The sequence below is a fragment of the Sturnus vulgaris genome, chromosome 11 (genome assembly GCF_052056855.1).
Source record: "Sturnus vulgaris isolate bStuVul1 chromosome 11, bStuVul1.hap1, whole genome shotgun sequence".
In the NCBI taxonomy this organism is placed as follows: Eukaryota; Metazoa; Chordata; class Aves; order Passeriformes; family Sturnidae; genus Sturnus; species Sturnus vulgaris.
In genome coordinates this window covers 16490498-16502815 of record NC_142253.1, presented here as the reverse complement: position 1 = coordinate 16502815, position 12318 = coordinate 16490498, and the positions used below count along the sequence as shown (strand labels likewise).

General features: G+C 40.8%; 1 protein-coding gene across 11 annotated transcripts in view; it reads right to left on the bottom strand.

The window, feature by feature from the left end:
* The window catches only part of DOCK3 (dedicator of cytokinesis 3), a 186951-nt gene that overhangs the window by 14289 nt on the left and 160344 nt on the right, over positions 1-12318 (bottom strand). For all 11 annotated transcript variants that reach the window (XM_088171617.1, XM_088171614.1, XM_088171615.1 and 8 more), the window contains 9 exons: positions 8444-8585; positions 7626-7792; positions 7013-7099; positions 6375-6554; positions 5353-5436; positions 3980-4096; positions 3445-3566; positions 1870-2005; positions 1260-1341 (listed from right to left, as the gene is read on the bottom strand). In XM_088171617.1, the coding sequence (XP_088027743.1) occupies positions 1260-1341; positions 1870-2005; positions 3445-3566; positions 3980-4096; positions 5353-5436; positions 6375-6554; positions 7013-7099; positions 7626-7792; positions 8444-8585 (1117 nt within the window). The remainder of the gene's footprint in view (positions 1-1259; positions 1342-1869; positions 2006-3444; positions 3567-3979; positions 4097-5352; positions 5437-6374; positions 6555-7012; positions 7100-7625; positions 7793-8443; positions 8586-12318) is intronic.

The window sequence follows — 12318 nt, the reverse complement described above, 5'->3', positions numbered from 1 at the left end:
AAGCTGTGATGCTGTGCAGTCATCAGGCTCAGAAGGACTGCCACAGCCTGTCACAGCCTGTCACTGTGAGCCTCTCACTGGACTTCTAAAGTGGAAAACAGCATGAAACAGTACAGCACCAAACCCTTCACATCCCCCCAAAGATTCACATGCCAGCTGAGGCACATCCACTTAGGGACTTCCTCCTGACATGACAGCCCTCTCCTCAGTTCCATTTCCTGTAATTCCAGTTTCACCTGGTTACTGTTTGTCATGATTCTCCTTCCAGCCCTTGGTAATTAGTGCAGCTATTTGCCTTTATTTGAAAATGTTCACTTCTCACCTTCCTACTCCATCTGATCCCTCAATTAAATCACCTTGCTGCATCTGTGTCATAACAACAGCCAGTCAATTAGGATTTGACTGGCAGATGGAGCAAAAAAGCCTCAGGACGGCTTGAGAGAAAGGGCTCTTCTCCACATTCCCTCTCCATCAGGAGACACAGAATCCCCCTATATGGAAAAAGGGGTAAGATTTAAATATCAGCCTCTGTCTCTGACTATATACTGGACACCTTCTTCAGATGCCTGTGAAAAGAGGAGTAGAACCTGCAACTGAGAATCCAAAGTGAGAGGAAAAAATCCAAAACCTTGAAGAGAAGTTATGAAAGTCAGTTCACATGGAGTCGTTTTGCTTCAGCTGAGGAAGAAAATAATTAGCAATATCAAGACCAGCTACTGTAACACAAAAACAATATGAGTACCCTCAGAGTCTGATTTTATATTTTTCCTTTCTTCAAGAATTTCCTAACAGGGAAGCCCTTCTTTATCTCCATGGTATAAAATTCATATCTTTCAACATTCATCCCATACATCTACTTTTGTATACATATGTTTCTGCTGAAGTGCCTCAAGTCCTTTTCTTTAAGTTTGTAAAATGATTTCTTTGCCTTTGTCTTCATCATCTCTCTTTTAAATTCTATACTGAGGACTATTCTCGTTTTCCTCTAGACTGCCTGCTACAATTTTGTGGGGAACAGTGGACATCATTATGAAATTCAACTGCCGGAAACCAGCATGTGTTAGAGATACATTCAAAATACAGATGAAAACGGAGAATTAAACAATTTGTAAAGAAAAAGTATTGAAGAGGAATTTACGTGTCTGAAAGAGAAACAGTGTTACATGTCAGTGTAGGTGGTGTTTCACCTGTAAGTCAGCAAGGTTGCCAGGTTTAGGGAACACCTGCAGGTGCCCCCATCAGGGCCTGTCCATGCTTACCTCGAGCACTGGAGGGGGCAGAGTTAATCATCTGGGATGGTGCCGAGTGAGTGGAGCTCAGGCTGGAGGTGGAAGGACTAGCCTGGGATGAGGATAAAACAGAGACATTGGTGACTGAACCTTGGTAGCTGGGCTTAGGGTAAACAAGCTGCAGGAGGCACAGAAACCATGAGAGAGACCTGAGCATGTCACTGCCTAAGGGATTGACCTGTCTTGGATGAGCCAGGGCAGCCTCTGCCCAGCTTCAGTGCAGGCCACTGTTCACCTGCACTGTGGGACTTGTTCCACCTCCCCAAACCAAGAGCAACACTAACTGCACATGTTCAATGGGGCAGGTAAACAAAATGGGACAAAAATCTCACTTTCTGAAAGCAGCAGTGTAACCTTGGCCTGCAGTACCACAGTCACTGGACAAACACAGGAGATTTCTTCCCCAAGTTAATCTAGTGAATTACTGTCATCTTTCTTGAACAATGTTACATTCTACCTATTCAGTTCTTTGAAAAAAATATCACAGACAGAGCCAAGCATGTGCAAGGTCAAGTGTACTCCTCTGGAGTATGTCCCGTGCTGTTCCCAGGCACTGCTCCTGGCTGTGCTGGAGCTGTACCTGCATGTGGTACATATCCTCAGCAGTCTCCCCCACAGAACTGTCTGTCAGGATAACCAGGTTTCCTGTTTCACTGGAGGTGTGCGACGACAGAGAGGATGAGGAGTGTCTCACTGAACCAAGCATGTTCAGTGGGCTGCAAGAAAACAGAGCAAGGGCATAATTCATTTTTGAACCTGTTTGTGAAGCCTGATTTTTTTCTCCATACTAATAAGTACCTGCAGTTACCTGCTGCTTTAGGTCACTCTAGATGTCAAACACTTTTGAAAAATCAGGCCAAATAAGCCCAAAGAAATCTATAAATGTGGGTAAATATGAAAGAAGTGACAAGAAAATTACAGGTAAAACAGAATAGTACATGGGATGTTGAATTTCAGAACCCCAACCCAGGGTAATGTCACATCATGACCTTGAGTGCATATTTGTTTTGTTTATAACAGAACACACTGAAACCACTCTCATTTTAATGCTAAAGTGAGTGGGAGCAGCTTAAAAAAACATTCCAAAGGAATCCAAGCACAAGACACACAGGTCAAACAAAATCCAGTTTTTCCTATTGCATGCACTGGGCCTCAGCATTACAGTTTAAGGCAATTTTGTAGCTGACAGTAAATTAATACAACCCAGCTGGTGTGCAGGCTGCACCCTGATCTCCCTCAGGGAATGAACTTTTCTTTGTCACTCTAGTGACAGAGTTTCCCTAGTTTGTCCTAAAAACTAAAAAAGCCTTTACGAAGTAAGGAATTTTGTGGAAAAAAAACGTTATCACCCAGACACTGTTTGTCAACTGCTAAGCCATGGGAGCAGTATAAGCTACTCAGTTTTAATAGCATAAAGAATGTCACCATCCTGGATTCATGGACAACTTTCCACAGCTTTTTATGCCAGCCTTTAAAACCAGCTAAAATATAGTGACCCAATAAGAAAAATAAACACAGAAGAGCAATTAGCATTTTCAAATAAGCAATGTTGGCTGGATACAAAAACCACTATTTTGTCTTTATAATCCCAATTTTTATCCTCTCTCATTATCTCAGATTTAATATATGGGCATTAAGTTTGAAAAAGCACCACAGGGTGCTTTTTTGATATACTGATCAAAACACCATGGCAGCCTTTCTCGTGTTGGATTTATGATTTGGTCAGAATTATAAAAATAACCGTGTTAACAATTTGGATCCTTCAAAATGGGTACATATTCAGTTGGGCTCTAAAACAAGCCATACAATTTTCCTTTTATGGTAGATAAGGACCCAGTTATTTGCTGTTGGTGCAACATAAGTAGGAGAGGGTGTGACCTCTGAAGTCAGACTGAGTCTGGAGAACTCAATGGCAGATTGGTGTTTCTGCCTCTACAGTAAGTGAAGGGATGGAGTCACACCTGGAGGTGTTCAGCATTTGCTGCAAGTTGCATTTCTCAACTTTCTTATTCCAATTCTTCAACTTTAGTAATTAGCACTGAATGAAGACAAAAGGCTGCAGCACTGCTAAGCACTGCTTAGATCCTGGAACCTTGGTGGAAGAGCATGCAGAGCCCCTAGATCTTTGGAGGAAGCGGGGGTTAAGAGGGGTTACCTGTGTCGATGCACCAGCTTGATGCTCTCTGGGCTCATGGGGCCGTGGGACACCAGCACGTTGCTGCGGGGGGTGCTGGAGCCAGAGCAGGCAGGGCTCAGCTTATCCAAACCAGGTAACTCCTGCAGAGCAAACACACTTCAGCTCAGTCAGTCATGGAAAACTGCAAGTTTTCTTCATTCATGCTACTTCCAATTATGGCACTTCTTTTAAAGTGAACATCCAACACCTCCTGTTAATCTCCTCTGTCTTACATAATTTTCTGCTATGTGAGATAGCAACTGAAAATTAAGCTTTACAACTGATCTGTGATACAACAAAGAACATATAAATATTAACAATTCTTGTTGAAAGGCCAAGTTAACATATTTTCTACAGCTGCCTTCTTGCACAAAAATCAAGAATTCCTTTGGTAATTTGGCAGTCCAATAGGTTCAATCAATGGTGTATCAGCCCAGTCCTTTTGTGAACATTGCTGCAACTGACAGATGTTTAATCATGTAATTCAAAAATGGAAAAGTGACTATTGGCTTACATGGTACAGGCTGGATCGCATCATCTGGAACTGATCTATCAGTTTCTTATGCAGGGGACGCATTTCAGGGTGTACAAATTTCTCATGGACTGCCAGACCCACTCCTAGGACATGAACCTGTGAAAAAGAAAATGCAACATCAGAAACCCAAATAAACTGTGTATAAGAGAGAGAATAGAAGCCTGCCCTGCAGTTCTGGCAACGTGCAAGGAATATGCCACTATCCATTACAAGAATGCTGGTAATTAATCAAGCCTTGGAGTCCTGGCAAGTTCATACTACTCCAACAAGTATTTAAGTGTGAGACAAGTACATTTGTGTCATGTTGCATTGCTTTTCTTAGGAGATAACTGCAAAAAACTACCAGTTAGATTCTCTCTGCAGAGTGAACAGCATTGTGCCCTCACATAGATAATGCCCTGGGACAAAAACTCCCCCCAGTGCCAGGGATGGGGTCTGAGCTGCCAGCAGACTTCTAAAAGGAGTTTCTGATAATTGAGATGAACAGCAGCAGTGTGGCACATGCAGTCACTCCTCCTGTTCCTCATTAGTTACTTCTAAAGGTCACTTCTTCAAAGGTCAAACATATAATATTCATGATTGGATGAGATTATATAAGGTCTGAGATGAAAGAAAACAGCAATGATAGGAGGCTTAAGATGTATGTAATTCCCTACGTGATCCAAAGTCTGTACAAACAATAACTAATTAATCTTCAAACATCTCCTGAGGATTGAAGGGAGATAAGCATTATTTTACAGATGGGGAATCTGAAATGCTATTCAGTGACTTGTTGAAGAACAAGGCCTAGTAGCTCTATTCAGATTTGGGCACATTGTTTAATGGGGTGTATCTTGCCAAACTTTCAGTTAAGAGGGATGTGATTATCTGATTTCATTCCCATCAAAGCTTCCTGCAGCTTTATCTACCAAGATGTTTCAAGGAGACACTATGGAAAAATAAAACTGCAGATAATATAAACAGACATTAAGTTTTCATATGTGGCTCTGCCACTTTAATCTCAAAGTTGACCTGTCCTGCCTCTGATTATCTTTGAAATTTGCTAGGAAGACATAGTTCAAAATGCCAAAAATGAATGGCAGGCTTGAAATGCAGCAAGATGTCTATTGTATAATAAATATAGAAAACAAAATTAATGTACTTTCAGCTGAGCTTCACCTCACATCCCATAGAGTGAGTGACTTGTCATAATCTCCTTGCCCACCTCCCTCTTGTTTTTCATTTGAATGTATTTAGATCTCCTGTACCAAAAATCTTTGCTTCTGAATGAATCAGTTGGATCTGATATTTAGACTGACTGCTGATGAATCCAGACAACGTAGCAATGTTCTTCTGCACCTGAAAAATAGTACCTGTTCCTGCATGAGTTCCTTGAGCTGGGTGATCTTCTCTGCGTCTCCAGGGTGCTTTGTGATATAATCCTTATCAAAAAAGGCCTGCAGGAAAAGAAAAAAAATAGTGCCTTTTACTTATGGGAAGGTATTTCATTATAAATTGGAGTCAAAGGATGAAAGGAAAAGGTCCAAAAATCTTAGGAAAATGAAATATATTAAGATAACAGCAGAGCTTAATTTTATTGCTTTTTAGCACTCTGGGATGCCGAGAAAATGGTCTTTGCAGCTGAAACGATTCTGTTGAATCATGACTCTGTCCAAGTTTCCCCCTGTGACAGTGATGTGCAATACCACTAAGCCTTGTATCTTCCAGTTATTTGAATTTTATGGTTTCCTTCACATAACTGCCTAAAGCTAAAGGAATTTCATGAGTAAATTGGCAACTAATGTAAAGCCTGAAGAGCATTCTCTCCATGGCTCTGTTGTGCAGACACCCCTGAACCACTGCTGCAATTTTTCAGTATTTTACCCTAAACCTACGTTTTGCAATGCTCAGTTTAAGTAACAGCTTGCCAGAGATTATGCTGGATAACATACTGTATTTAACATCATTTTAGTTCTACAGTGAGTCTGAAATTAGCCCATCAGCAAAGATAATGGTTCAATAGCATGAATTAGTGTTTTTTTCTGATTCCAGACCTCAGCAGTTACCACCAGTCCCATAGCCTTTATTGCAAAATGAATTTATAATGTAAGCAGTATTAAAAAAGCTGCTTCACTGTTTTACCTGCCAGGTGAGGATTTCCAGGTAAGCCAAGTGTCATCTTTGAGAAACCCTGCTGTTACCTGTACCTATTTCCATGTGAGATCCCAGCTCCACCCCTGGAGCCTCCCTGCATGTGGTTGTGCAAGCACTGATGCAGAATAACCGAGTAGGGGTTTAGATAATGCACATGAGAATTTCTTACCTTATTAAGCCATGCTGTCACTGAAACAGAAATGCAAATAAAACTGAGGAAGGGAAGCAGAGCCCAGCTCACCTCCTGGTACCGTGCAATTCCCCCGTTAACGGCGGCATCAATCACTCCGTTCAGACACATGCTGAGAAGATTAATGTTGCCATGCATTTGCTTATGCTGGTACTGGCTTATCAGTGTCCTCAGCTCCTGGTTTTTGTTCTCTACCACTTGAATGGCATTTTCCAAAGGACTTACTTCAACCTCAAAGGCAATAGAATATACTTTAATTCTGTGGACATTTCACTGAGATTTATTATCTTCCTTGTAATAAAATGACACTCCAGGATTGTTCAGTGAGCTCCCTTTGCTTTTACTGCTTTGTAGAAAATTAGCTACATTAACAAACGCCACTGCTGGCAGTGCTGGATTTCAGGTCACTTGGTTGCAATAATAGATGTCTTTCTATATACTGAAGACATGGCAGCGATGCAATTACTCCATCTTTTTGGCACTGTCTCCATTATACTATCAGCTCATACAATTCCCTTGGTTACAGTCAGCAATTATTTAGATTAAGTGGTAGAAAAAGGATGTATTTAATCCTTGGTAAACACCATTTTAAACTGCAAGATTTCAGCCCAACAAGTTTCAAGCTGCCTATCCCATGTCCTCAGTAACTCATCGTTTCAACCCCCAATTACAGGAACTATGAATGTTACCAGTTCTCTTCTCTCCACTTCAAACCAACGAGAGATCCCAGGCAAACTGTGAGTCAGGGTCAGAGTGGTGCGTTCAATCCACAAGCTCTGCAAGGGGTAATGGAGGCTGTGAGGAACAGGGAATCACAAACACATCCTCTGTACTTTTACTACAGGTGCAAAAGGGGCTAGGCTGAGAAAAGAATGCATTAACCTTCTGAGCATTAATTCTGCAGAAGGTCTTTCTGAAAGTCACTTAAACAATAAACCAGGAATTCAGTATGCTTGAAACAACACACTCAACATTTCTATTAATTTTTAAAACTTGGTCAATCACCAGTTGTGCCATGGGACCCAAAAAGACATTGCAGACCTATGTGTCAGTATTAAAAAAAAGTCCAGCCAAACAAACAGTGTCTCCTGACACTAAAATAACTCACCATTAAATTGTACAATGCTTTAATCAGGTCAGAACTCAACAGTATTCAATCAGCCATGGATGTAACCATTACTTGAGTTACTGTGGTGTCTTTGGCTGTCAAATCAGGATTACCTGAAAGGCTCTATCAGCATAAAATAACAATACTATATTCAAGAGATGAACACTTAACCACTGCTTATTTGCTGTTTGTACCTTGAACTCGTTCTCCTTGTCCTTGGGGCCCTTGTGGAAGGGTCTGTCGTAGCGGAACTTGCGGATGTTGTTGACGCGGTAAAAGCTCTTGATGCGATCAGGGACACGGTCCATTTGCAGCACGTCTATATTGTCTGGGATGGGAGTCACTGCATAGATCTGTAAATCTGGTAATTGTGCAGTCAAAGAAAGCTTCATCCATGGATTAGGAAAGACAAATTTGAAACAACAACCCACACAAGAGGAGGCTCCATTCACTGACAGTGTCCTTACAGTTCAAATCCTGCACAGTATACATGCTGTTCTCTCAGAAGCCAAATACCTTAAATGCACTGAGCATTGTACTGGGTGTATCAAATCCCAGTACAGGTGACCAATGAGAAGAATGAGATTCAAAGCCTCGGATATAAAAAGGTTCAGCAGTTTTAAAGAAAGGGAAATTGCAAAAAAACTAAAATACTGATGTTTAAAAAAAAGCAGAATGGAAAATAGTGCTTTGGAACTAGTATCTGTTCCCAACAAAATACTGGCCAAGAGAAGGTGTCAGGAATACTCCTAAGGACACAAACTGTGCATGATGCCAGTGCTGTTGGTAAAGCATTAAAACATGGATATGACCAAGCACAGCCCTTTCCTTTCAACCTAGAACATGACCAGCATTACTCCCTGAATAAAAAGTCACTGCTCTCTCTAACACCATGTCCCACAATGAACCAGTTACTGTCTCTGCAGACAGGGCCTGGTTTTGTCCATATCCAGCTCTACCTCTGTGCTCTGCCCCAGCTCCAGGGAGCATTTGCCCTTTCACAGAAGGATACACTGGGCATCACACTGCAAGATGGAGTCATCAGGGTGGTTTGGATGCTGCATTGCAATGGCTTGGGGGAACTCGCTCAGCATCCTCTGCTGGAAGGCTTCCAGCCTCTCATAGTCGTGGCCCCTACACACATATTCTTTGTTCTGCAAGAAGGACAAGCATAAATTAGTGTCCTTAAAGGTAAGTTAAATTCCATTGACTTCTATCTCACTTTAATTGTTACTTCAAGACCAAAGATAAATGACAGTGGCAATATACTAATGTGAGAGTAGATGTATTTTATCCCTTCCTTTTTCTTTACAATGTATTTCATGAAGAAGTGATGAATGAGACTATTCCACTAATCTCTGAACAGCACAATGCCTGTGATTCAGGCACACCCAGCATTTCAGTCTTGTGGTCCCCTCTTACCTGCTTTTCAGAAAAGGCACTATTTTTAATTGGACTATACTGAAACATATCAACTAAAACCTAAATCACCAGCTTGGCTTGTTCTACAGTGGGAAAGCTGCTGTCAAATACAATTTACATCCAGATGGATAAAATTATATATATATATATAAATTATATCCAGGTGAATAAAAGTCCTGAGGATCTCATAGAATTCAAGGACATATATGTTTATAACTTTATCAGTTCTCTTTAGAGAGAAGTTACTACAAACTATTCACAAAAATCACTGTTTAATCACAGCCATACAACCCAGCCCTGATCATGATGAACAATACATGCTCAGGAACTCCCCTGTCTATAGTACAGTAGTACTGAAAAGCTTTACCAAGAATTCTCAGTGGCCACTTAACAAATTCCCCTTTGGCTCTAAAAGCACTTTCCTCTTGATGAACAAAATTTCATTTCTGCTAATAATGGAAAGCTGCATTTAGATATGACTCTTGAGGCATTAAACCACTTGTGCAGAGTTCTTGGATGCTTTTTGAGGCATCTTTAACTCTAAACAGCACGATACAGGATTTCTAAAGTCTTTAGTGTCAGGAAGATTATGTTCCAGTGTCTTAACCCTCACAAACCACAATTTTCATCAGCATTAATATCTCCTATGGTTCAAGTCCAATCAAAGCAGGCAAATTCTCCAATTTTGGTAAACTCTCATACACATAATAACTAGAAGAACAAGGAGGGTTTTCACCTTCATAAAACAATTAAAAACTTTAACAAACAAGAACAGCCTTTTATTTCTTGCATTTAGAAGCTGCAGTATATTGAAGAATGTGTTTTTAATTGCTCTGACAAAGGGATGTGGCCAAGCAGTTCTTGATCTTGTAGCAAAACTGAAGGGAAAAGTAGCAAAACCAGATCATAAAACACAGCCAAGGAGTTGTTATCTTTGGATTTGCATTTCAACTTTATGGAAAGGATCTCATGTTCTGGCTGTGACATGTGTCACTTTGTATGCATCAGTCACAGCAACCAATGGACTGGGAGAAGAATGACACGATGAATCCTGACAGTTCAGTCTGTAAAGCTCAAACTTTGCAGCTATTATTAAATTTGGAGTGAGCCCATGTTTGAAGGTGAATCTCTTCATGACACTTACTGCATTCTCTGTTTTAGCTTTTGATTGCAGCAATCTAGAAAACTTTAAGTCTATAAATAAACTTATTGTGATTCTAAAAATAATGCCCTGAAAACACCTCAAAGCTAAATTTAATAAGACTTTTCAGACAGATGCCAACACAAGATCTCAAAACATGGCTTGTCAAGCCTTGCTTGAACTTCTGGTACATGGAAGATATGGATGGTTTTAATTTAAATTTACTTATGTAGGAAGGCTAGAAATAGATGCAGAATTCATAGAAACATGAACAATTACTTTTCTAGACAAAGGGTCTTCAAAAATCAAAGATGTAGAAAAAAGTGGTTATTTTCTGTCTTAAGCTATACAGCAATAGAAAAATACATGAGAAAAGGGCTTGGAGTTATTTGATCAATTTAAATCACTCCCGTACCCATCTGAAGATTTTAAATCCATGTAAATCTTTTTCTTCTCTAGAATAGCTGCTTCCAATCTCTTTACAGTGTGATCCATGCTGATGTGACTGCTAATGGGCTTAGTCTGTGCTCCACAATGTGTGTGCTGTATGGATCATTAGGGAGAGAAAGGAGGAGGATGACTTTTAATGAGATTGCTACATTAGTAATCTGCTATCAGAAGTACTGCTACCAAATATAATTGCAGAATTAACAAGGATTATAATTATGTATGCTCGTGTTCACTGGTAATGTCTCCAGCCAAGGATCCACATTGTTACAGCACTTAGCAAACAGTCAGGGCTGAGCACAGGAAGCTCAAGCAGTGTCAGACACCTCGGCCATGCAGGATCCCAGGTGAAAGTGAGAATCCACAAGACAAAAAGATAAACTCGAGTCACTGACATTACTTCAGATGTTAGGAATGCTTGTGAGCCATGATGATTGTGCTGGCACTCCTTTGCTGAAACATTTGGTTTTAGATATAAAAACCAGCAATTGTTAGTTTTCTCTGGAGATCTTCCTGAAAGGGCAGCTCTGGGTTCACACTGCAGCACCTGTACTTTGGAATCCTCTGCAGGGGTGTTCCACACACTGCTTCAGCCTGCTGCAGGCTAAATTCTGTGAGGAGCACCTGAGGGAGGAGGGGGTCACACTGGAGGAAAGGAGGCTCAGGGGGGACCTTCTCACCCTCTACAACTCCCTGACAGGAAGTGGTAGCCAGGTGAGGATCAGGCTCTGCTCCTAGGGAACAAGGGACAGGAGGAGAAGAAACTGTCTCAAGCTGTACCAGGGGACATTCAGGCTGGACATCAGGGAGAATTTCTTCATGGAAAGGGTTGTCAGGCTGCCCAGGGGTTGATGAAGTCACCATCCCTGGAGATGTTCCAGAAACAACTGGACATAGCACTCAGTACCATGTCTGGTTGACAAGGTAGTGATTCATCAAAGGTTGGAGCACTGATCTTGGAGGTCTTTTCCAACCTAAAAGATGTTGTGATTCTCTGATTCTGGCACTGTTCACCTTCAAATAACAGGAAACCACCACCCTTTATCCGCTGGTATTTCTTCTCCTTGACTAATTTCAACTTGCCTTTATTACCCCTGCCTATGTTTCCATTAAAAGACTATAATTAAACCCCAATGTTGAAATCCTTGTTAAAAAAGCAACAAACAACCTCATAATCAGAGGGAAATATAAGAAGGCAGCTTTCAGAATGCCTTGGCTTTGTATGGCTTCATCCTGTGTACCTCGATTGTCAGACCATTCCTTCAAAGAGAGCACAAACCAGGCACCTCCAGTCCTTGAAAGCTTCCAGTTACCTTGTCCTGTCACATTCGATGGCATCTGCCATCAATTTGCAGGCAGCTCTTGGAGCACTTGTCAGATTATATTCCTTCCTTGCTCTAAACTAGCAACAAGACAATGTATAAACAAATACCCATTTAAAGTTTGATTCCTCATTAGGAAAAGAAGAAAATTTCACTTTTTGAAATGGATTGGTACATAGCAGACAATGAGCTCCAAGTGAGGACGTGTCCCAAGAAGCTGTTTGGCTTTTTGTTGAAGAGAGGAAATTTTCACTTGCACATAGCATAAGAGTCATCAGGCTGGGATTAGAATTCTGTCAAGTGAGACTTTTTTTAAAGTGTGATAATTTGAGATGATGAAAATTAGTTGTAATGACCCAACATTGCTGCAATACAGCATTTTGCTTAATATAGAGGCAATTTGTGCTGCATCTGCAGATCATCAAAAATTCACAGTGGCATGAGTCAAATTTCTCATCTCTATTCCCAAGAACATTCCCAGTGGACCGTGTCCTTCAGTTCAGCCAGAAAACTGTTTTTATTTATGCAGGCATAAAAAATATGCTGAATAGTAGA